General features: G+C 35.4%; 1 protein-coding gene across 1 annotated transcript; it reads right to left on the bottom strand.

Moving 5' to 3' along the window:
- Positions 1 to 468: 468 nt before the first annotated feature.
- Positions 469 to 26989, bottom strand: COPB2 (COPI coat complex subunit beta 2). The gene is made up of 22 exons (XM_063114153.1): positions 26893 to 26989; positions 21528 to 21665; positions 17948 to 18034; positions 17617 to 17743; positions 16600 to 16748; positions 14628 to 14774; positions 13709 to 13808; positions 12916 to 13058; positions 12462 to 12661; positions 11035 to 11145; positions 10561 to 10649; positions 10366 to 10472; positions 9151 to 9294; positions 8382 to 8512; positions 7921 to 8128; positions 4743 to 4853; positions 3372 to 3586; positions 1837 to 1929; positions 1568 to 1748; positions 1308 to 1376; positions 1085 to 1150; positions 469 to 838 (listed from the first exon to the last, which is right to left on the bottom strand). The coding sequence occupies exons 1-22, from the start codon at positions 26893 to 26895 to the stop codon at positions 743 to 745; spliced, it is 2715 nt and encodes a 904-aa protein (XP_062970223.1). The 5' UTR covers positions 26896 to 26989; the 3' UTR covers positions 469 to 742.

Genomic DNA, 26989 nt, shown 5'->3' with positions numbered 1-26989 from the left:
ATATTTGAGCACCTCGTTATGAATTTCTCTAATCGCATTAGATAAGTGCACAGTTAAAAAAGAGAAAGTACTGTGCTTTTCTGTGTTACCAAATAGGCCAACATGTAATTTAGACAGAGGCCAGCTTAATGAGGTCAGAGGAATAATAATGAAGTCAGGTTTCAGACTCTGATTCTAGAAATGGGTAGCTACCAGACAAAATTAGGGCAAGGCATAAGAACCCATGCCACCCAAGCTACACACACTGCCAGGAATGATGCAATGAGATCAAGAAAAAGGGCTCAGAGAATTACAGTATGGATATTCAGTCCTATGGAAAATGTGATTGATCATATTTGAAAATACAGATTGAGTTAGGCAAAGATAAGAGAATGTGGGGCTGAATTCTAGGTGAGGTATAGTTTTGGCTCAGCTTCTAAAACTAGAAGCCTATTTTCATTATTCAGTAAGGAAACTGAAGTATCTTCATTAATTCAAAAGATTTTATGAGATATGGCCTAATAACAGTATGAAAGAAATTATAGCCCAAGTCTGTTTTAGTTAACAAGGATAACACAGTAATTTGAATGCTGCACTTAAACTCCTCTTAGGACTCGGAGGCAGCTGTGCTCCCAGTGGTCCACAGCATTTACATATAAAAATCTCCATTCTATGAGAACATAGTCCAAAGTGCTGTGGTCCGGGTATCAATACCTGTACATAGTAATGATCTGTTTAGTCAGGTAAATGGAAAACATTACGTTCAATCATCCAAAATATCTTCATCCAGATTGATATCTGTTGTGTCAATATCTTCTAATTCCAAATTATCCAAATCTACTTCTAGTTCAAGTAAACTCTGCAAACAAAAGGAAGAGGGTGATGAAGTTGTACAGTACTGTGTCAAAGAAATGTCTATGGTTAATAATCTGATGTGAGAACTAAAATTTTCTTAATAGTCAAAAAGAGCATCTTTCCATTTCAAAGCCCCTGTTCTGAAACTCAAACAGATTACATCACTCAAACCACAGAGGCCTGTATATCCTGCCCACATTTATGGGGTGGACAGAAGGACGGAGAGGTTTGGGTATGATGTCTGACCTACCTTTTCTTTGTTGTCTGTGTGGGAGGCCACAATAACTGGAGGAGAATCAGGTTTCTCATCAAGTTCCTGAAAGCCCAAGTGGAGATACACATGAAGACAAAGGGATTTTCTAAGGAATTTATAGTTTTCCCCTGAGGGAAGGATGATCAGGATTTGTAAGTGGGAGATGGTATTTAAAATCAACAGTCTCAACTAAATCATCACAAATAGTACTTGAACTGACCTGCTGAGCTGCAGATCTTGAGGGCTGAAAGCCTTTTGCTTCTTCCACAACATTTCTCTCTTCATTTGGCTATCAGAGAATAAAACAATGATGAAATAAAATATCCTGAAATCATAATTCATCTCTGAATTTGGCCGAAATCCCAGATATTAGCTCTTAATCCAACAATAATTTATTTAGTGCAGTTCAAAATCAGAAGTTTTGAATGCTCTTCCATCCTGTAGACGCACTAAATTAAGCTTGGCACCCTGGCCACTCACCGTGACAAGTGGATATTGTTTGGCTGGCCACAGATCAGCATGTGTTTCCTTCACCCACTCTTCAACAACAATGGCTTCTTTTAATCCAGGGAAAAGGTTTTCATACTCTGTTGGGTCAGCAAGGGATTCTGCTGCTTTCTGATTGACTTTTGAGAGATTCTCTCTCCAGAGTTTCACTACCCTATTATAGACATCACAGAACCAAAGAGAATAAATAAGTGTGTTCTGTTTTTATTCGAAACATTTCTTCCTAAAACTAAACTCTGTACCTTGAAACCTGACTGGGTAAGTAAGTTCGGGCCAGGAAGGCAGCTTCTGGAAGTCTCCCAGTTCTAATCAAGACCTCCAGGCAAGCATCAAGCCTAAAGATAAAAAAAAAAAAAAAAAGAAAAGAAAAGAGGTACTGTTATCAAGAATAAATACTATAATAATGGTACTTAACACCTTAAAGAAATGTGGACTTAGTGTTGTAAAGTCAAACTTCTCCCCTGCCCTCCTCCATGTACATCTCAATTCTGTCATTGAGCCATTTACTTTTCTTAATGGTATGTTACATAATCAATGGACTCCAAGGGTGTGAGAAATAAGACAGCTTTTGTGACCACTTTCTAGAATCTGCTTAGGTTTAACAACCCCTAAGAAGAACCTAAAGGTACTTTTCAAGAGGAGTTTAGGCAAGTTAGATTAGCAATTAAGGGCTTCAGGATGTATGTGAGCAGAAATTCAGTTTCACAAGTATGAATGTCTAGGGCAGTTGTCACCAGCATGGGCTGGGACAATCCAGTGGTGCTCTGCAGGAGAATAGAAAGTGTCTTTTTTTTGTCTTCAATTCTTAATTTCAGTTTTTTTCTTTGCAAATTTTATAAAGTAGGTAATGTTTCAGATTCAGAAGTTTTTGGATTTTAGAGAGGTAATACAGTGCATATACTATATATTACTTAACATCCTCAGCATCACACAAAAGCCACAAACGTATTTCTGCAATAACACATGAATATTAAATATGATTAAAATATACCAAGTGGCATTAAAGCAACTAAAGTAGTAAGTCAGAGTGCAGGTCAGGTTTTGCCATCAAATAAAAAACTTCAGAATATTTTTAGATTTTTGAATTATGGATAAGGAATAGTGGACCAATTCTTACTGGTATATAAATTTATAAATATATTAATATACGTATATTGGAGTATACATTTGAAGTTTAATAAAGTGTGGGATTAAAAAAATCAGTATGTAGGGCAAGGTTAGTGATTAATTTTGTGTTTTATTTCATAATACGGCCAAGTAATGGGCAAATGCACTAACTGTGCTAGACTTAAAAATACGTGGCATTTTTACACTTTACAGTTAGGGCTGAATCTAAAAGTAACTGGCATGCTCATCCCCCTTTATTCTTGCCATAAATAGATCAAAATTATCCAATTTGGGTAAAATCACCTGCCATTCAGGTACCAACTGGAGCAGCACAATAGCCTCCTGCTGTCATAAAATAAAATGCCTCAGCCATTAACTGGCAGAGCTGTTGAGAAAGGGGTTTAACTTTTCTCCCACTTGACCCTCCCCAAACAGCTCATTTAGCTCAAACATTTAGACCAAATGTGCTAAGAGCATCCCTTACTGAAGGTGACTGCTACCAAGGTAGCACTGTCCTCCCTTGACTGCCCCCACTATTCAACACCATTCACCATCCATCAGTTCATTCTTCGCATTTCTCTCCAAAGACCATCCTCAAAGTCAATGTAGAAATAACTGCTTTTAATGACTATGCTTACCAAGGTCTTTTAGACCTTAGATTAATACTTACTTGCCCTGTAGAAAGTAGCTCACAAATGCCACATTATTTTTGCCATCTCTCTCTGCACCCTCTGCTAGCTTGTTCACCATACTAGCATTTCCAGAGGCAGTGGCTAAAAGCAGCAGACCCCCATAATCCTGTGCATGGTGCAGGCACTCCTGTGCTAGGCCAAACTGACATTTACTAATTGCAAGCTCAGCAAGTTGCTTCCACTTCTGTTCTGACTATAAGAAAGAGTTTCCAAGTTAGAATATCTTTGGAAATAGCCATTTAAATTTCCAACATCAACATTATTCTGTTAACTTGAACATTACTATCCTGACAATGGAAGATATTTACATATATACTGAGCTGTGCTTGTTAAGTTGGCTCTGTCAATTAAAATAAGAACAGCATTACAAAATGTATAATGAAGAAATGGAAATTATTCACTTATACAAAATTAATTCAAATACACAAATCAATTTTAATGATGCATGAATAATCATCAACCCATTATATTTTTATTTTGTAATTATAAAGTGAAACTAAAAGTAAAACCATCTAACTGAAGTTTTAAGGTAATTAGAATGCAATTATTTTAATGAGTGATTTAATACCACATTTTTTGAAAGAGAAAATTGTTATGTCCTTAAATACCGAACAATAGATACTATCTGTCATTTATAGCTCATCAGAAATCAAATGAAATGCTGCACATTGGGGTGATTTTAACATAGCTAAAATTTATTTTGCACATATGAAATTACTTTACGAGTAAATGCTAGACTTAAACCACAACTAGGAACCCTTTATATACAAAGATCCACAAATATGTCATTAAACTGCCTTTCAAAATGTCAGAATCCTTTAAAACCAGTATCTTTCTCGCTAGTTTGGGATACTGCCAAATTCCTATGTCTGTACTCTTTCAGAGTTCCCAGACTTATTTACCTACTATCTTATATCTTCCCTTTTCTCTTACAAGACAGATCTCACATAAGATATGAAAATATTTTTTATAAAAAACAAATTAGAGTATAAGAATATCTTCAATATAATCCATTTAATTTACACAAAGATTAACATAATGCATCTTTAATTTTTAATTTTTATTTTTTTTGGCAGCTGACCAGTATGGGGATCCTTTAATGATTTTTTTTTTTTTTTGCAGCTGGCCTGTAAGGGGATCCGAACCCTTGACCTTGGTGTTAACAACACTACACTCTAACAATCTGAGCTAACTGGCCAGCCCCTTTGATCTTTTTAAAAAAAGATCAAAGAGAGACAATCTCACCAAAATGAATCACTAATTTGCATCTCAGAAAACTTCAATACCAAAACCTTTTACCAAAACCAAATAAGTACCCACTGGCCTCTCCATCTTGAATTAGTACATACCTCTGCTTCCACTGCTAATTGGTATGCAATTTTTAACTCTCCAAGCTGAAGAGCAAGCTCAAAACGATGCTCAGGATCTGTGGATACTGTAAGAGCTTGCTGCTTGAAGCCCTAAACAGATTTAAAAAAAAGTGTGTGTGTGTGATTTATGCATAGAAAAATGTATGTATGTTGCATGTGTTAATAGTGCACACACACACAGAGCAAACTAAAAATACCTTGCTGACATAGAAACACCACTACTTAATAGATAACAAAATACTCTTCAATGAGAAGACAGAGAAAAATTAAACATTCATTAAATTAACTGGTAAGAACAAACCTGCAGACACAATATTCAGTTACATAATGCCTGCTGCCCTTTAAGATAATGGAAGCTGGACAATACTATTTTTTTACTTGTTTAACTCAAGTAAAACACCTACTAATAAAATTAGAAATGTAAACGTTAACAGAAATGTCAAAAATAAGGGATTTTGGAAAGTTGATTGAGCAAAAGTCATTTCAAAAGAAGAAAAACGGGCACAGGATTTAAACCTAGCTGCTGGTAATTTACTCATCTAAGCTTGGCCTATAGAGATCATCTAGTCCAGTTCCTCATTTTACAGATGAAGATTACTGGCAGTAAACGGACAAAGAAAAATAAATCATATATAAAACCTTCTGATTTTCTATCATCTGTAGGTCATTTAGCAAACATTTTGTTCAGGTCCAGACACTGATCAGGTCATCTATGCCTTTATTGTTGGTCTCATGTCTGTCCAGTTTATTCATCAGCAGGAAAGTCTAAAGTTTCCTTCCCATACTCCATTAAGCCATCAGGAACGGACTTTTAAACCAACAACTGTAATTACTAAATTAGTTTTTCCCCCAAGACAGACAGTACTGATAGGGTCTGCCCTATGGGCAAGCTTTTCAGCTCTAGGGATGTGGTGTGTTAGACAAAAAGCTCAAGGCTAGTTTACCTCTTCATAAGACTGGGGAGAATGCTCAGTTATGTGATGGTCAGGATGGAGAAGCTGGACAGCTTTTGGAGTTCTGTCCGGTTAGATCTTCAAGATGGCTTTATCATTGTTTGAAATGTTTTAGCTTCTCATTATACAAAATGCCACTCCCTCCATTTATCCATGAGTACAATACAAATGAAACATTCTAAATAATCAGCGTTAACTCCTTTTCTTCACTACCACTGATGTAGACAACATAAAACCCAAGAGTAGAGGATAAAAGATCTTTGAACTAGACAAATACAGGCAAGAGCAAAGCAGATGAAATGAGGTGGACTAAATATATACACTTGTGTTTTCCTCCAAAACCCCACTAAAATGAAACTAAAGGGATTTTATTTTTTAAGGCATAAACTCCCAAGGACAGACAGAAATGGAGGGGAAACATTAGTAACAAAATTTTGGAAGCCCGAATCAATAAAAGCAACTTGAAGTAAGCATACCATATATGAGGAAAAGAAAACTTCAAAAACAAAAAAATATATATCATTCATATCCTCAGAGAGATAAGACAAACCTTCATCTACAAACAAAAGTAAGATTTAAAAAGTCAGAGAATAACAAAATAAGGAAACTGGTGCAGGAGCTCCAACATTTGAGTAACACTGGAGAGAATACACAAAACAGAGGAAGGAAATCACCACAGAATGAATCATGAAAATCTCTCAGAAATGAAGGACATGAGTTTCTCATTCAAAGAGCTCATCTAATACCCAGCGGAAAGAATGAAAATTGACCCCTACCAAGGCCCACCATCATCATAACATTTAAGTACAACAGGGATAAGATCCAAAAAGCTTCCATAGAGAAAAAAGAAGGTCATGTACCAAGAATCAGGAATAAAAATAGCTTCAGACTTCAATAATAACCAGAAGCTAGAAGGCAATGGAACAATACCTTCAAAATTCTAAGAGAAAATTACTTCCAACCTAGAATTCTACACCAGATTAAAACAGTCAAATGTGTTTTAGGGTAGAACAATGGCACTTTCAGATATTCAATCAAAAAATAATTTACCTCCCATTAATAATCCTTTTCTCAGGAAACTACTGAAGGACATGCATGCTCCACCAAAATGAGAGAGTAAAGCAGTAAAGAATACAGGGAACATAAGAAACAATGGATCCAACTCGAGAGAGAGGCGAAGGGAAGTCCCGACATGATGGTGAGGGAATATCCATGATGAGAGCAGAAAAAACAGTTCCATCTAAAGCCGGCTAAACCCACTGAAAGGAGACCTTAAGGAAAACTGGAGAACTAGTAGAGTGTAGGGAGAATTAAACTTAAGTACAGAGAAAATTAAGCAAAGGAAAAAAAAGGCAATTATGAACGCCAGGGAAAAGGACTGCAGGAAGGGAAAGTGATAATACACTACATAGCTCATCTATGAACAGTATTTATTTACACAGCCATAACAACATAAAAATCGAATACTGATCTAATCAAAATTGTGATATAACTATACTGAAAGGATAGGGGATAGGGAAGTGGCAGATACAGGGGAGTGAAAGAAAGCTGAACCCTCACCTTTTACAGAGTGAGAAATCATAAGAAATGCCAAAAGCTGAGAAATGAAGAAATAGCTATATTGATATATCAGATATTATTTAGAGATGTGAAAATAAATACCAAAAGAGTTAGATAAAATAATTAAAAGTAATTCCCCTAGGGAGTAGGAAAGGGAGAGGGGAAAGAAGGGAGAGCTGCTTTTTTCTTAAGGCTTGCAGCAAGACTTACTTTATGCTTTCTGCACATGTAATTTTGACTAGAAAACTACATTAAAAAAAGGTGTGTCACTAATGGGAAATTTTATATTATGTGTATTTTACCACAACTACAAAAAAAAAAAAAAAAAGAAAAAGAAAAAAGGCAGATGGGACAGAGAGAAAAATGCAGTGTGGAAATGCAAATATTAGGAGACTGGAAAAGAAGTGTACAGAAAGGAAAGACCAATAAATCTCCTCCAACATTTAAAAGAAGTACAAATTCTAAGGGCACTGAGAAAGGAGAATGGAGAATATTAGGGAAACATACCATATACTGTAACAAGTGCATATATAACAAGCGGAATCAGCGGTGATTAACAAATAAAGTTTTTCAAATCCCTGCTAACATTCTTTCAAATTGTTAATCTTGGAAAACAAACAAAAAGAAAAGAGAGAATTTCTTACCTGCTTTTCCAAAAAGTGTGCAACTCTGGTCCTCTGTTCTTTTGGAATGGTAGGAAGGACCTTATCAGCCATGCTAAAGTCCCTCCGCATGACAGCTGTCTGGTATTCCAAGACTGAAACAAGCAGGGAGTAGCTAACGATGTTCAACTCTTTATCCCCCAGATAAAGCCTGTTGTCTTTAGGAATATAGCCTAGGAGATACATTGTCCTATAATAGAAACAGAAACTGAATTAGAAGTAAGTTCAAATCTGCAGCTACAAACACACACACACCCCATTGTCTCTTGCCCAAAATCTTTCCATTTGATTGATATAATTCTGGTTAACAATAGGTAACCTATGAAATCTCTAACACTGAAAAATCAGCCTATCACTGCTATAAGCCAGTAACATGTTTTATTTAAAATGCACACTTTTAAATTTAGGATGCTTAAGACAAAAGCAAAACAATACTCAGCTACCTGTCCAAGTGGGCAATGGTGACTATTTCTCCTCCGACATAATAATTTAATCTGTTCACAGAACTTGTATAAATGAAGCAATCGCCTACCCACAGCCCTGTTTTCACAATTTCCTGAATCTCACCAAGAACCTGCAGAAAGAAAATAAAGACTATTATTACCTTATCCAACATTAGAAATCTGTCAATAACAAAAAGCTGAATATAATTGAGGGTGATAAGGTAGAATAAGGAATACAAAGTAAAATCCTATTTCAAGAAAGAAAATCTTTCCTTGGAATTTCTTTGTTCTTTCTTCATTTAAGAACAGATTTCTAGATGAGTATTTGTAATGTGAAATCTTATTGTTGCATCAAAACTGTGATTAAAAGAGAATTGATCTTAACCTCCTAATACAAACGAAACTGGATTTATTTCTTAAATCATCTAGGATATACTCACAAGGGATGATTTATCTTTACGTTTTGGGAGCTCATTTAAATCACTCTGGCTAAATAGTCTTAGGATCAAAACAACTATAAATTTCCTACTGAAAGATATCAAAGTAAATCTAAAGTTCCTAAAATCTAAGCACAAATTTCTTTTAAACATATTTACTTTCAGATTCTGACCTTAAAGCCAAGATTAATTTTCATATTTCACCAGAACCCCCCTAAATGCTTTTTAGCCTCCCCCAAACTAATTTATAATAAAATGTTAAAATCAGTGAAGTCTGTTATAAGAATATAAATCCTTTAAAAACAAAGCTAAAGGTGCACTGATGCAATTACCTCAAAGGCATCTTCAATGCCATCCTCAGTAACTCCCTCATGTGTTTCCTGTGCTGCCAAGACTTTTTCTGACAGATACTTAAGGATAAAAAATGATTCCTCAGTGGCAATACAGACTAGCTCTCCAGAATCAGACCAGAAAATCTGCAATACAACAAATAAAAACACAGACAAATGATTTGGATTTCTGAGTGGATATGACAAACTGCGTATACTTTGTTTCCTTATAAGGATTATCTTCCTATATTAAGATAGTAAGTATGCACTTAATAGTTTTACATAGCGAACTTATATGTATATTTGGGAGAGCAGATAGGGCAGGGTTAGGGCAGGGTTGTTCTATTTAGCCTAGCAATGGAAAGGCAAAAGGGAGACAGGAAGGAGAACTGTCAGTAAACATTAATTTAGAGGAGCAGCAACCTATTCTCTATTGCTCTAGAACAGCATTCTCACCTTTTATTTGCATTATCACTCATCCCACTTGGAGATTTTTTAGACTTTTTTTCTTAATCACCTCCCTTGATAAAATTTTAATACCACAGGTATACTGTATATCTATCTATCTATCTATCTATCTATCTATCTATCTATCTATCTATCTATCTATCTATCTAATGCATATATATATACACACATATACATTACATGCATATGTATGTCTATGCTTTATACATATAAAGTTTTCTTCACTCCCTCCCCTCCCCAACCAATTTTTGCCCCGATGGGGGTACTATAAACCACATTGAGAATGCATGCTCTAGAAGACAGAACTAGGACCCTAGGGAGGGTGGTTTTGTCTTCATAGATGATTTCCTGAAAGTGAAAGCTGTCAAAGCAGCAGGCAGTTCTAAAGATAGAAGACTTTGTCACTGGAGATGGTCACCTAAAGTTCAAGGAGCCATCATCAGGTAAAGCAAGAAAAAGCATTTTGGACTGTGTGGGAGCTTCTCAAACCTTTCAAAGTCAAGAATTCCCTGATTTCTTGTTTTCAAAACATGCTTTTTTACTCTGTCAAAAGCTATTTAAAACATGAATAGCACTTGGAATTTGCATAACTTTTTATATTTTTCAAAATATCTAATGTATGCTGCCTTGTTCAAATATCACAATTCTGATTTTCTAAGTAATCATAAGATAAATGGCACTGTGTCCAACATAATCAGAACTCATCTCAAAGATGAACATTCCAAAAACAACAAAGGAATGAAAACTCACATATTTGGGCTGAATTTCAATTCTGCGTATGAGTTCTGTATTGTCCCAGTCATAGAAGGCTAAGCCATTTACAGATCTGACTCCCAATAAGAAGCCTCCATAGATACCTTAAAAGAATATAAAAAGATTTTTGTTTAGATGTTTTTGAGCCATTACAAAGCTTCTAAAAATGTGTTATATATAAATAGCACTCACTTTCAGCTCCAAAATCTGGTTTAAATGATTTTTTTTCCTTAAAGTTCTTAAATATCTTTACAACACTGTTGCTTTCTCTTATTGCATATCTGGAGGAAAAAAGAAAAGCAAACACAGCATACTATATGCTAAACCATAATTACACCAAATGTTAGAAATACTTTCAAATATTAGGACACCACATAATAGGAAGAGACTGCCAAGGACTTGACTTGAGGGCCTACTTTGCCTTAAGCCCATAAGCACCAGGTCCTGCCATGGCTCCATCAAGAAAATGGGTGCTGAGTCCCCAGTTTAATGGGATTATTAGATCAGCTTACATAAGCCAGCTCAATATTGAATAGAGAAAGGGCAAAGAGCTTATTTTTTAACATGAAGAACAGCCCACATCGAGCTTTGAGAATCTCTTATAGAGTGGCACATGACACTCATTTGCAACCATGGCAAGCTGGATATCACATAGCCAAAACTTACTCTGAAGAATCGTGGGCCCATGCAAACTCCTGGGCAGATCCAAAACTCTTGTTTCTCAATGCCATTGCTGTGTAGATGATATACTCCCCATCACCACACACCACAACAAATCTAGAAAGTACAAAGACCAGGGAGGGAAGTACAGAGAACCAATGACATGTAGAAGTCAAGAAACAATAATTCATCTCTATGGTAAAATAATTTTAATAACAAATGTTATGATACACTTCTTTGAATACAGAGTTAGACAAAAATATTCTAGCTAACAAATCCAAAAGCAATTTATGAATATGGGGTTATTGCTGAAAATGTTATTACAATGGCCATGTCTTATAAACAAAAGAGATTTGGGACAGGAAGGTGAGAATGGCTAGAAATGCCTAGGAGGAGGATTCCAACTATTCAACTGTATTTGTTGAGCACTAAGACGCCTAGCACTTTGCTTATGACATTTACACCACAGGGAGGCACTGCTACTGCAAGACTATCTTCATTTTAAAGCTGATTATTCAAATGAGTAAAAATATCTTACTCCAGTTTTTAATGACTGTTAAATTTATCAAAGTAAACAGAATATTTTAACATTTAAATAATGAGTAAAAGAGAATGTTGCGTAGTCAAATAAAGTTTTCCCAATAGACATAAAACAACACCTTTTAGAATACTGTCATGGCTCTTACCAAAAGATTGTCAAAGGTAATGCAAAACTAACATCAAAGAATGTTTTATGATACTGGGGAAATATATACAATGCGTTCTTAACCTTCATAAGACAATTATATTACAAATAATTATGGATACCATTTATTGAACTAGGTGGGATACTTGGTCTTTTTTTAATACTCAGGACAGCATTATAAGATGCTCAGATCTACTGTAAAATAATTTTTAAAGTTCCACAGGTTTAAACTCATTGTGCTAGAAACTCCTCTCTCACAAGATGTTTTATAAATCTTAAGAGAGAAACAGTTCAAATTATGAATGAGAAGCAGAATTATTACCAATCCCAAAACTTTTTTCAAAAGACATATACCTCAGAGTTGATTTTCTTAAGAGCAATGAGTCAGCAAGTATTTAGAGTACCTGCTAAGTCTCAGGATAAGACATGATCCTTGCCCTCAAAGGAGCATGCAGGAACACAAACCCAACACACGTGAAATAAAAGTAAACACAATACTATTTCACAGTTCAAAATCGTGTGGTACAGAACAAGGCCAGGAGGGCAAACATGTTCCACTTTGCATGCCAACTCGACCAACTGGCACAGGTGCCTCAATCTGTGTTGAGGATTGTGAAGCCAAGGCAAAAGCTCAGTGAGGGATGATGAGAGATGCCTACCACAGGGAAAAAGAGGAATATGCCATGGACACACAAACCCTGCTCTAACATACACAGAAGGTCAGAGAGAGATTTTGGTGATGGCTTACCGCCCATTAGGATTGTGCTGAATAGTCTGAGGGTATATTTCACAACTGCCCATATCCTTTACTGCCAATGGCAATCTTTCTCCGTCTTTAATTTCAGCATCTCCCATCGCTTTTAGGTTGGCCTGCTGGACTTCTGAATGCTTGGCCCAAATTATCTTTCCATTGGAATCCATGGACATGGCAGGTTCCTCCCGACCAAGCTGGAAGAATGACAAATGGCTCATAGCAATGAAAAGGAAAACTAATACAACCCCAACAAAACAGACGCTTTTTTTTTCATTTAACAGAAGCTCTATTTCCTTTCTTCCACTTTAAATCTCCATTACTTAATCTCTAGTGCTTATTGAAAGAAATGCTAGTTTAACAAAAGTGGTGACTTGGAAGGTGACAGTACTAAAATACAAGGAAAACTGCTTTGCCTGTGTTCATCTATTTAAAGAGACGGTATAATTACCTTAACAATGATGCTCCCTTCATCATAGCCCAAAGCGACATTGTTGGACCCTCTTAGACTGGCCACACACCACACCCTCTCCATTCCATAATTCAATGTGCTCTCAAGCCGATAGGTGCTTGAATGCCAAATACGCACTGTTCCTAAAAAGAGCAATGTGAATATTCCCTTTTGATATGAACATCCAACAATAAACTGTGTCAGATTAATGGGCCAAATGGAAGTCTTTCTACTCAAATAGAAAACACTTCCTGGCAGCTTAATGACCAATTTTTGTATCTACAGTCTTTAAATGTTTTATAAAGCAACATAAATATAATAATAGAAAATTTATAACAACCTAAAACTAAGAAATGTGATTTTAAGTATGAAATAATAACAAGATTTCCTTAGTAGAGTACTATGTGCCAGATGCTTTCTACAAGTGATTTTTTTCTCACCCTCTCTCTATAATCCTATAAAGTGGATATGTGTGTTCCTATTTCATAATTTGCCCAAACCACATTCATGAAATTCACTAAATTTAAACCCAGCTTTGTTTGACTCCGAAGTGCATGCTTTTTAGATTTTCTCTACAAAATTTGGGTGTCCTCTTATTTAAGTGATAGAATCAGAATACATTAGAGTGATGATGATAATAATGTCCTTTTATTCTTTCACACCTTAAGTCTAGTACTCTAATAAAAATATCAAAATCCTTAGAAACCTCCAGTTACAATGCAGGGACACTACTTGGTTTAAGTATATTCTGAGTAATTACAAACACAGGAATAAACATTCATTTCTAACTTACCATCTTCTGAACCTGTGATGATGATTGGCAACTCAGGATGAAAACTGGCACAAGACACATTTTGGGCATGTCCCTCCAGTGTCTGCACACATGTTTTATTCTATAATCAAGACACAGAAAACATTTTTATTATTAAAAAACAGGTAAACCATCCTTAATTTTCTCAATGCACAGATACATTACAAATGATAGTGGTTATGACAATCTAAATAGTATACAATACAGAAATTTTTGAAGTAGAATTATCTTGTTGTACAAATGAATATTTTCTCTATTTCACAGAACAGGTAAAAATAAATGTAACCACCATATTTAAAGAAGGGGGAAAAAAAAACACTAAAAGATCTAGGTTTTCATCTGAATATTATTCCACCTATTTCTTATGGTACGGATTTTCCCCTTAATACTTAACTACCATCTGTGGACTAAATAACAGTGCTGCTTTAGCCTTTAATATTTTTATACCGGATTTAAATACAAAATGAAAAAGCTTCCAAGTAAAACTGGTCTTCTAGGCTTCATTTTATTAACTGCTTATGAAGACTTGTGATGTAAAAAGCCAAAAAAATAGAAATTTAAGAAAATCTTGGAGGCAAAAAACATGCTAATAAGAGTTCATAACTAGGTTTATAAGATATCTATGTGGCAAAATGGTTGTACCATGGTTATATCATGACATTATTAATTGATCTGCTAGTTCAAATATAAACGGAACTCTGCCAAAGAGGATACTGGAGGATATATAATTTAACATTAAAATGTTAAAGTTTCTAATTTTGGGGACCACAATTCAGGAGTAATATTGAGACCTTAAGTTATTATGCTATGAACAGAGTTCAGCAACACATCTTTTAACTGTCCTGTAAGAAATACTAAATACGTCTACTATATGGCAAGCAAGGTTATAAAAAGTCTATACCTGATAATCCCATATTTTAACAAGACGGTCATCTGCACCTGAAATGAGGTATGGTTTGTCGCCACCACTGTAGTAATCAATACAATTCACACCTTTCTCGTGTCCCTCCAGAGTGAAGTTTGGTGATGAAGAGCCCAGCTGCCACACCTTCAGAGAGCAAATGCATCTGCCTGTCAATACAGGGCCTTGCTTTTCAGAAAGCAGATCTGCCACAGTTCTGACATATTACATAAAATGCCAAAGCTAAGGAATATTCTTTTTTTTTTTTTCACTTGTTTGTTTTTGTTCTTACACACTTTACTTGAATTTTCAGGGGGCAGATCACTATGATGTTCTCTAAAAATGCCAATTTCCATGTTTTATCCCTAGAGATTATAATTTAGTTGATCTACAGTAAAGCCCAGGAATCTAGATGTTTAATACTTTGAGAAACACTACTTTAAGGGTAGGAAATGATTTTATGAGATTTAATATAAACCTAATGCAAGTGTATTTGGTAAGATGTATTAAAAGGAGAACACAACTGCTTAATTAAAAAATGTAAAGTATAATAAAGTAGTCAAAAATTACCACAGTACAGAATTGAGCCTTATCGTTACAAACATTTACTGAATACCCATCATGTGGGAGGTCCTGTGGGGAGTATAAAGATGTGTAAACAAATGCTTACCACTTACTGTATACAACAAACTCTACTGGAGCAAAAGAGAGGACAAATCTTGTTCTTAAGATAAACTTAATTCAGTGAAGAAAGTTTAAAACTAATCTCAAAGTTTCCAACCTATGTCAAAAGCAAGGACAATCAATGAAAGGAAAAAAAAGTAAGGTGAAAACCTTAAGATATTCAGACACATTACATTTTACATAAGGTAAAGGAAAACTAATAAAAATGTTGCAAAATAAAAAGATGTAAGCAAATGCGTAAGCAAAAGTTAATATGATTCTAAATCTATGCAAATAGAGATATTTTAAAAATTCTGATGGAAAAAGGAATATGATTGCACTCATTGCAACATGTATGAAGCATCTAGTACAGAAAAGGAAGGCACTGTGCTGTTGGCTACTGGGTATCTGTTTGGGGGAAGGAAGAACAAACACAGTTCCTGCCCCAAACATCCAACATTTCAGGAAATAAAGATTTCCAAAAACACATTAATTATGATTCCATGTAAGAAAGGCCATAATAGAGGCAAAAAGCAATGGAAGGAATGGGATGAGCATAACTGGCTCTGCGTAAAGGTGAGGAGGATGTCTGATGAGAGCTTCTCAGAGTAAATATTTGTGCTAAGTCTTGAAAGCTGAGTAGTTCTCCAGAGGAAAACAAAAAGGAAGAATAAAGAAGACTGCAGGCAGAAGCGACAGTTGAATAAAATAAGGTCTGTGAACATTCATGGGTTTGTAGAGGAAGGAAAAAAGACCAGGGTTATAGGAGATGTCTCATAATATTAGCCCAGGCTAGTCTTAGAAATATTTGTATTCCACAGTAAGGCACTTGGACTTTATCTTTACATCAGGAGCTGACAAGATGAAATCTATGTTTTAGAAAGATAACTGGCAGCAGTGGAGAAATGGAGTAAGAAAGAGAGAATATAGGCAGAGGGAATTTAAATATAAAACAGATTAATAATGAGCAGAGGCCAACAACAAATGCACTAAAAAGAGAGGAAAGTGGTAATCTAGAAAAGATGTCAGCATTTTTTTTATTCTGGATTTCCAAAGCCTAAAAAAGTTTTACAACATACTGCTTCCACATAGTAAAACACTCCTTCATTAAGAGCACTGAGTTGCTACATATTTTTCTAAACAGAACATGCCCTTTGGGATCAAAATGAGAAGTCCTATTTTGATTTCAAATTGAGTTTTTGAGAAACTTCTAAGAAAGGAGTAACTCTCTGGCCAGCCAGTAGTAAAACACCTAAAACAAATATATTTCACTAACAATCATAACTGACACAAAGAGTGGAAACCCTACCTTGATGGTCCTGTCCAAAGACGCACTGGCAAACTGATTGTTATCTTTGGGGTTGATCACAATCTGCATAACATAATGGGTGTGTCCTTCAAACACTTGTGAGCAAGACCATTTTTTATCCCAGTCCCAGAGCTTAATAAGCATGTCATCTAGGCCAAATGAAAGTCTCAAGTTAGTTGCAATTTCTATTTTTTTTTTTTTTTTTCATTTCAAAACTAAGACACAGTCTTGGTGCCTTTTAAGGCAGCAAACCTAACAAAAATCATCCATGACTTAGAGAAATAGAATAAAAACTGAATAGATTTTTCAAAATCTTTTTTTGTCCTAAGAATAAACTTAACTCTCTAGAGAAGAGTGGAGATAAAATAAATAAAATAGATTACTAACAGCAAATATAAAAATTTTAAGAAAAACTCAGTGGGATTTAAAGAATGACAAAAGAATAATACAAGTCTGATTAGAGTTTAAGTATGACTAAATAATGATACCATTGACTAGAGAACAAGCATTTGCTCTTATAATACAAGACTGGTTAAACAAAGTTCTAAATTATTTCTCAGTTTTTATCGTAAGAACATTTCTAAGAGCTACTACCAATTCAGTGCCACTTGTTTTAATTGCTCTCCAAAAGGTCTACTGTTTTTTTATACATAATAACAAGGAACAAACTAGTCTGAATATAAAGATAAAACTGACTAGGACCTACAGCAATCTGCCAAAAACGAACTCATCTGCATGTAAATGAGCTTTCTCTTCAGCAAATGTTTAAACATCTAGACCTTCAGGTCTTCCCTGACAGGAATTGTAGCAATTGCTATACAAATCCTAAATACAGTTGATATTTCATTAAAATACAAAAGCAAGCAGCATCAATAACATGGTAATGAATTTAAATAGTTTAAAGACTGCTTGGAATTAAAACTCTACTTTTAACAGCAGTTAAGGAATAGCCTGTCTCACTGAATGAAAATGAATTACCCAAAGAGATGCACATGACCAGAACAGGTCATCACTTACCACTGCTGGTTAGAATGAAAGGCTGGGTTGGATGAACAGCAATACAGCGAATGTAGTCTGAGTGTGCTTCAAACATATGAACTCTCTCCAAAGTATTGTAATTGAACACTCTAATCTGCATGTCATCCTAGAAATGGAAATTGTAAAACTGTCATCACTGTTACAAAGTATATTGCGCAAAAAGCCATATTATAGGCTCAAGGAATGAGGTCCATGCTTTGAAACACTCTGCTAATTAACGAAATAAATCAGAAATCAAAATTCTGCAACTAATTTACACAATCACTGACCAATTCAGAAAATGAGATTAGAGATTCATATAATTACTTACCGCTCCTGTCACAACCCAATTCTTCCTTGCAACAAACTTTGCAGCTCGAACAGGAAGATCACACACTTCAAATGTCTTCACCAGTGTCTTTAAAATTTAACAAGAATACACACTGAGTTTATGAGAAAATATCTGAAAAATCTGTTCTGCTATATTTAAAACATTCAATTATTTATATCACTATGTAAAAATATTCTCTGGCTAGAATATGAAAGCTCAACACTCAAATGAAAAAAATAGACCAATCATCTTTCCTTTAACAGATTCAAAATTAAAACACTAATACAAAATAAGGCAAAGTAAATGTTCATAAGATGGTATTCCAGATCCTCTGTGCTCTAGCCCTTCCCTCCCTCTCCAGCCTGACCTTTGGCTACTCCCAGCCTCACCTCTGCTCCTGGTGCCTCTGCCTGGAAAACCCACCCATGGAAATTGTATTTCCCTTTCATAAATATGTAGCATAAATATGTGTTTGATGTTGATCTTTCCTGCTAAGCTCTCTGAGGCCAGAAATCTTGTTCATCACTGTATACCCAGAACCTAGAACAGTGGCTGGCATACAACTAGTGTGTAACATGTTTTTGTTAAATAAATTAGCCCTTAGTCTCTTTTTAAAATTAAAACCCATCAACAGGGTACAATTCTTTTGCATGCTTTAGCAATATGCTTCCATATAAATGCCATTTATTTCTTTTTTAGTAAAATATAAAAACACAGTCATTTATATGTCCCTTCCAGCTGTTCAGGGTGGAATTAGATACACAGATAGACTAAAGGCAGAAAACTAGGAGACCTTCCTAGAAAGAACAGAAGTGAATGCATGTCTTTGTCCTCCCACTTTGATGTCTATTCTTTAAAACTGTAAAATCAAACTATCAGTTTTCAATCCCTCTTTTTGTATCAGAGAGCAGTAATAAAATAACTAAGGAACACAATACAATCTTACTGACTCATCAACCATGTGGACTAAAAAAAAAAAAAAAAGAATAATGACTAGGTCACAAGAACTGTTGAGCCTACTCTGGCTTCCCAAACTAAACTTCAAGGACTTTTCAGACAAAGACTGAATGAATGGGGGCATCAGCTCTAACCTGTACAACCGTTACTATGACACAGACATTGAGAGCAGAGAGAACATGCAATCTATAACATAGCATAAAAATCCATGAAAGCTCATGAGGAGCCAACAAATCCAGGGATCTGCTAAACAGTAAAAGTAAAGCAGCTGCAGAACAAACAGTCATGGTTCAACAAAACAGGTGCCGTGGCTGCCATAAGAAACGGTCTCTGCCCTTTAGAAGCTAAACAATCTAAAGAGGAAACGGCACAAACGCTGTACATATAAATACCCAAAATGTAAGTTAGAAAAATGATGACTAATACATGTATGGTACTTTATAGGTCTCATACACAATTTTATCTAATTTTATTCGATCCTTTTGACAATCCCGTGATTTAGGGAAGGTAACAATATCATCTTCATTTTAGATAAGTCAACTGAGGATAACCATGGTTAAAAAAGGCTTGCTTAATAATTTAATCAGAAGGTTGGCTTTGCATTCTAAAACTTTTTTTTTTTTTTTTACATCACTGGATCCACCACCTCAAAGAGTATATAATATTCCCTTATTTGAAGTTCAAGTACATTTGAATTTACCTCCAAAAACCTTTTTGGCTCTCTAAAGAATTTTACTTTTAATATACATGAGTGGTAAATAACTCCTGCTGGTGATAAATACAGGAAAAAAAGCAGGGAGAACCAAAGATAGATCAATCATTCAACAAAGACTTACTGAGTATCTATCATGAACCTGACACTGTGCTGGATTATGCCCTATGCACTGAAGCAACAGTGGGAAATAAGACTAGGGTAATCCTTGTCCTCTTCATTCTTGGAGAAAAGGGAAATTAAACACGAAATTATCAGTGAAATAAACTGAAAGGAGAAGCAGACAGTCCTGTCAGAGGGCATGGAAAGGTACAAAGCGGAAAAAGGAGACAAAGTGGATGACCCAGATAAAGCAGAGGTACATTACAGTAAAGCCTAGAGAAAGGTAAGGAAGTACACCGAGGCTTCAGAACACACAACAGTGATGGGTAAATGGAACTGATGGAGGGAATCCCTAGGAAGAATTAGGGGGAGAGGACATTAACATATTTGTTAAGCATAATCAGAAGCGTTTTAAACATTTGGATGAAGAACTAGGAAAAAAAAAAGCCACTTAGCATGCATATTATCTGCATCAAAACAAAAGGAATTCACAAGATAAAGATATGAAATTGCAGAGAACAAAAGTTCTGAACTAGTGATAAATGGAATGCTTATTATTCATTAGTTCTTAATTACTGGGATACAGCAGAGAACAAAATGTCAATGTGTATAAAGTCACTGATGGGGTCTTGGTTTAGTGTGCAATTTCGTTATATTGAGTATAAGCGTGTTTTTAGGTTTACTCCTGACCTTGGTTCCCTAATCCTATTTTTGCCATCTTAAATTCCTCAAATGTGAATTTTACCTAGATTTCAAGAACTTAACTTTAGATGTTGAGGATAATTACTATACTATAAGTAGACATACAACTATATGGTATAGTATTAACTATATGTTTTGAATGTGGGAAGAAAAAGAGTAAAGCTAGTCTAGAAAGACTGTGGAAAATATAAGATAAACTAATTTGAAGGCTATATTACAGTCATCTCTGAGTATCCATGAAGGATTGGTTCCAGGACCTCCTGTGCATATCAAAATCTTCAAATGCTCAAGTCCCTGATATAAAATGGCATAGTATTTGCATGTAACCTATGCATATCCTCCTGTATACGTTAAATCATTTCTACATTCCTTACAAACCTAATACAATGTAAATGCTATGTAAATAGTTGTTATACTGTATTTTTTTAGGGAATAATGGCATGAAAAAAAGTCTATACATGTTCAGTATAGACACAATTTTTCCCCCCAAATATTTTTAATAGCAATTGGTTGAATCCACAGTTACAGAACCCACAGATATGGAGGGCTGACTGTATTTACTCAGGTAAAAGAGAATGAAACATAAAGTTAAGGCAGACAATCTGTAAGATGCATACTCTCATATGCGTAATCAAAAGTTGACTACAAATATTTCCTTGATATAATCTATAATCTGTATGGTTGGTTGAAAGTTATCTGCATATCATGACACTGAGCATGGAGGGGGGAAGGGGAAGAAGTAAATAAATAATCCCATTCTTAAGACAGTCAGAATATTCACTGAATGGAAAATTAACTATTAAATACTTTTTGTAGAGCAAGTGATCATACATTAGCGTCAATTTTCTCAACTTCAAACAGTTAAACTACCTACATTCAGAGTTGTTATATTTAAATATGGTACGTAATATCCTCAGAACAGTTTCTCCCACAAACTATCCTCTCAAAAATGTTAGTTCCTCCTTATTTAAAATATTTTGTACCAATTTATTTAAGAAAGCAGTTTGCATATAGTTACTGGACTCTGTTATGATATATCTTCTTTTTCATTATAAACACAGTCTAACATAGTATTTTATTTCTAATAAAGTACTTAAAAATTACTACCTGTGTTTCATGATTCCAAACGCACACACTGCCATTGTAAAGACTTGCCAACATCCATGGCTCTGTAGGATGCAAATCCACACTCTTAACTCGATCGGATCGAGCCGTTAGCTTTCTCTTGATATCAAGTCGCAGAGGCTAAGGAGAAACAACATAAAAAATTAAATTGCTAAGTCAGATAAAACACGTTGGAGATCTTAACTAAAAACAGTGTGTCAACAGGCCTACAAAACAATTCGGTTTTTTACTTTGCTAAATTATAAAAAAAGTTTCAAGTCTAAAAACACCGATTTCTTTACCCATACATACAAAATATAATATTTAAAAATTTTAGGGCCGAGCCCGTGGCGCACTCGGGAGAGTGCAGCGCTGGGAGCGCAGCGACGCTCCCGCCGCAGGTTCGGATCCCATATAGGAATGGCCGGTTCACTCACTGGCTGAGTGCCGGTCACGAAAAAGACAAAAAAAAAAAAAAAAAAAAAAAATTTAAATTTATAGCAGAGGTTCTCAAACTTTTTGGTCTGAGATCCCCTTTACATTCTTAAAAATTCTGAGGGATCCCAAAGAACTTTTATTTATGTGAGTTTTATCTTCTGTTTATGTGGGTTTTATCTTTATGTTAAAAATTTAAATTGAGACAACTTTAAAATATGCATTAATTCATTTACAAATAACAAAAATAAACCCATATGTATTAACTAAAGTAACATATTTTTATGAGAAATAACTACGTTTTCAAAAGAAATTTACTGAGAAGAATGACAGTGTTTTACGTGTTTGCAAAAGTCTTTAAAATCTGCCTTAATAGAAGACAGTTGGTTTCTCATATCTGTTTCTGCCTTCAATATGTTGTGATACACTGCTTTGGTTGAGTATACCAAAAAATACCTGGTCTCATACAGATATGTAGTTGGAAAGAGAGGGATATTTGAATAGTTTTTTCAAATAGTAGGATATTCTTCTTTGAAACTCCAGAAGTGGTAGTTTTCTTAAAGGTTACTTGCAATGTGGAATCTGAAACCATATCTTTTTATACTTTGTTACATTAAAATCCATTGACCTATTCTTTACTTTGAATGGATTATTCACTTATGCATGATTTTGTAACATCACCATTGGTCAATCAGAAAACTTTGGTTCACTGAGTTATGCAGATCTTCCAAATGTTGACACATGTCATTATACTGTATCAAAAAAAAAAAAAAAATCACATTCATTAATATCACTACCTACCTCAACTGAAAAATCTTTAAGTATTGGAAATCCATCAATTTCAGTGATAGAAGTTTTCTAAAATTCTAACTTTCACTTGAGAGCTCTAATTTTATCATCAGCAACAAATACTGTCAGGTACCAGCTAACTTCTTTTAGTTTTCAGAAAACGTCTACCAAATAATCAAGTCAGAATAACCATATTTCCTCAGTCACTGTTTCAAGTAAAACAACTTAAACAACCGAAGAAGTATTTTTTCTTGAGATAACCATCATACTCCGGTATGCAGTAAAAGCACTTTATCCATACTCCCCACTTTATCACATAGAATATTTAAAAGTACAAGAATACTTCAAAAAGTTTGTAGAAAAATACAATTAAAAGATAATATGAATCTTTCCATGAAATTTTTGAAGTACTCTCATATACTCAAGTGTCAAGATATAATAAAATTAATAATTTTTACTGCTTCATCAATGACTTACTTAAGTAAACTGGCTTTTTGAAAAATTGTGTGACCATGAAGAATATACTATCAGTATGATTTGGTGCCACTGCACCAGAAGTTTTACTTTGATTACTTTTACACCATCAGTGCAAATATCAACATGGTGAAAAGAGCCAAAAACATCAGTTTTAATTTGCAGACCTCTTGAAAAAGTATTGGGGACTCCTAAAAAAAAATCACAGAGCATACTTTCAGAAACCGTAGTTTATAGAATATCTAGTAAGTAAATTTAAAATACCTACTAAAATCACAATCTCATGCCCATGTTATTAGTATCATACCAGAAAATATTCTGAATAAGTGTTATTTCATGAAGTCTAGTAACCCTAAACCATAATATTAAATTGAGTTCTTTGAAGTAAGTAGTCAATTTATTTTGGCAAAAATATTAGTAAATGCTAGGCAAGAAGGGTTACATCCATGTCTCTGATGGCCTTTGGAATCAAATGGGAACGTTTGAAATATTTTAATTAATTTAAGTCACAGAAACCTAATAAAAATTAGAACAACTTTAAACAAAAATGAAAATACTGTCAAATCAGAAAATACTAATAATTTGAGACAGCCTTTTTCAAGCCAGATTCTTCACCTGAACCACAGAACAGAAAATGATTTGAGTAATTACTTTCGCCATTCTCCCGAGGATGCCATTCTAAGAGAAAAGTTAATTCATTACATACAATGATGCCTTAGGGCAGTAGGCTTAATTATCTCTTGGAGTCAGGTTGAGAAAGACTGATTTAAAATATATTTGCCCTTCAACAGGTCTTAAACACACAACCTAAAAGCTATTTGGCAGGTTGAGTTACTGTCAAATCTTTATTGTTGTGATCTTCTATGATGATCACGATTGTGACAGAAATTTAAAGTTACTTTTCAACATAAAATGAAGATCTAGCAGAGATCCTGAGACAAATCAAACACCGCACAACGCTTTTACTCATCTCTTTTTAGATCTCTATCACATTTGGGTCATTGACTACTTTAAACCTCACTGTTACTTCTATACATGCCTCACTCACTTTTAGAAACAACCTTTACCAGTGGCTCTTTTCTTCACTTGCCTCAAAAATGTTTCCATTGTCCTATCTTCCTCTCCATCTCAAACGTTCTACTTTCAAAACATCTTCGCATTCCTTCCAAGTTCAGGGAAGCTGGAATTTTTACTTCATCCGTTTCTGAATTTTGCCTCATTAATTACTATCACAAAATTTAACTCCTTTTTCTGGTCTCTTCAGAGTCAACAGACATGAAGTGTTTATTACGTGCCAGGAACCATGGTAAGGGTTTTCATATAAGCCAGCAACCTGACACTTTTCCTCCAGTAACTGAGGAAATTGGACGCTTATAAACTGTGTAAGTTTTACCATTAAAATATTTTAAATTATTGACTATTGAATAAAAGTGATGCTCCAGAAGGTCGGCCAGGGTTCTCTGAGCACCCCCAACACATCTCTACATATCCACAAACCATAAACGCAAGTTTAAAAAGCACATGCAAGAACCCTTGCTCTGATTTTTCTCCCAAAATTTAAATGACTACTTTAAAAAAAATTTTTTTTAACTGTGGTAAAATATATATATAACATAAGGACTGCCATTTGAAGCATTTTTAAACATAAAATTGCGTGGAATTAATTACGTTCACAATGCTGTGAACCACCTAAGTGACTACCTTGAATAAGACATTGTACTAGGCATTCTGTGACAAAGATGAGTAAGATGTTCACACTATATCATCAAGTCTAAATGTCTATCTCCATCTTACAAAGGTGGTTACACTTACAACTCAGCTTAAACACCACTGCCACCAATAAGACCTTTCTGATTATCCTAGCCTGAAGAATTCCTTCCTAGGGGATCCTATAGGATTTCATTTTAACCATTCATAGTATATTTGCGCAAACATTTCTTCTTGCTTTTTGGAGCAGATGCTCTTTAAGGGCAGGGTCATTACTTACAAAAGTCCTTATCTCCACAGCACCTTATATATTTGGGTATGGGGGTTTAAGGACAAACAGTATAACAGAGCTAGAGTTGTGAGGGATTCAAATTTCACTTCCAATACTCATTTCAGGTGTGCAACAGTGGGCAAGTTTACTTAACCTCTCATGTTTGACTTGTGTAAAACAGGGATATTATTATTATCTACCTCTTAGTGCTGAATGAACTAAATTTGGCATTAAATGCTAGAGCATTGGCTGGCCTATAGTAACCACTCCATAAATATTACCGTAACTCTATCTACCAGCTGTTGTGAGAATTAAGTGGCAAATATTAAGCAAGGTGCACGGCACATAGTAAATACGGTAAATGAGCGAATGAATAAATTCACATCTTATATTGCACAGAAGATTAAAAATATATCTAAGACAGTTATCTCCTTATAAAAATACATTCTTAAATGTAAAGACTCCAAAAGAAAACAAAATTAGGCAAGTCCAAGGATGTTTTCCAAAAATGTCCATTACTGGAAGCACAGGAGACCAGACCAGAGCAGGCCATTAGTGCAGTAACATGAAATGGTATAATTAAGAAACCAGAGGTCTTGTTGAGGAGCTGTTAACCTAGAGACCCAAGAAAGTCAGTGGATGACGTGAGGGGAGGTGTCTGTGAGTGAATGCACTAAATTTTATACAAAAAAAAAAAAAAAATGTGTTTCTCTTTGCATTTTTCTGGGAGTGTCCATAACTTTCACCAGTTTCCTCAAGAGATCAACCTCTGTTCCAATTTGGTTGCAATTAATCCTGTACAAATTAATTTTAAGTTTGTTTTTTTTAAACAGCAAGATGAGGAACTTGGATTTATTAATCCCTATCATTTTTAAGCTCCCAAATCTTTGATGCTGTGCTTCGTAACGAGTAAAAAAGTCAGGGAAATATTTAAATATTAAATACTGACTTTCTTACATTTTTTTCCAGAAAAGATATTCTCACACTATTGTCTTTTCCCTTATTATTATAACACTCTTGTGCAAAGTATTTTAGGGCATTTTTGAGGGTGAGGGCGATGATAAAAAAGTGCTGTCATGACTGCTATTCTTGTCTGCCACTGTATCTGCACATGCGGAGAAGCACACCAGCCAGTGTTATAAGCAGCCCCCAACTCTTATTTTCCCCGCTAGAAACCTAAGAGCTGGGATCCCAAAGCATTTGAAATTCCACTTTGACTCCATATATACTTTATTTATTTATTTACTGGCTTCTTTACGTTTGTAGTTCGTTATCAGCACACACTAGTCCAGGAACAAGCCCAACGAGTGCAAGATTAGCTGTAACTGTTTTAAGGGCAGAATAAAGTAGTTTGGTTAAAGCCTCCTACGGAGTTCAAGGTTTCCCATCTCTTGCATTTCCCTACACCACCGAGCCCGCTGCAGACCGCAGAAGCTCTGGAAGGCGCTGTAAACGCTAGCCGAGTCAGGGACCCCTCAGTCGCAGGCACTGCCTCCCCAAACCATCGCGGCCTCCTGGGCCCAACTCCTCCTCCCACCCAGTACTCAAACTGGACCAGGATCCCGCAAGGCCGAAGGCGGCGGCCGCGGCAGGAGCCCGGACCGCTGTTTAACGCGGCCCTCAGTCCAGGAGCTCCGGAAATCGGCCGCAGCCGACAGGACCCCCACTCCCTCCTGCGGGGTCTGGACCTACCATGGCTGCGTCTGTCCGCACCTGGTTGCCCTCACTTGCCACCCGCGACGCAGGCCCTCAGACACCCACCGCCCCGCAGACCGGACGACTGACTGAC

Source organism: Cynocephalus volans, chromosome 11 (genome assembly GCF_027409185.1).
Source record: "Cynocephalus volans isolate mCynVol1 chromosome 11, mCynVol1.pri, whole genome shotgun sequence".
Taxonomy (NCBI): Eukaryota; Metazoa; Chordata; class Mammalia; order Dermoptera; family Cynocephalidae; genus Cynocephalus; species Cynocephalus volans.
Note: the sequence above shows the minus strand (reverse complement) of the source record. Positions and strands in the feature narration are given on the sequence as shown.

Bases quoted from the DNA above. Each gene is read 5' to 3' on its own strand.
- COPB2 (XM_063114153.1), bottom strand. The intron at 16,749-17,616 runs GTAAGTGATGAC...CATTTGGCCTAG, and splicing joins TTTCATTCTAACCAGCAGTG to ATGACATGCTTATTAAGCTC. The intron at 1,151-1,307 runs GTCAGTTCAAGT...TTGGGCTTTCAG, and splicing joins CAAGATCTGCAGCTCAGCAG to GAACTTGATGAGAAACCTGA.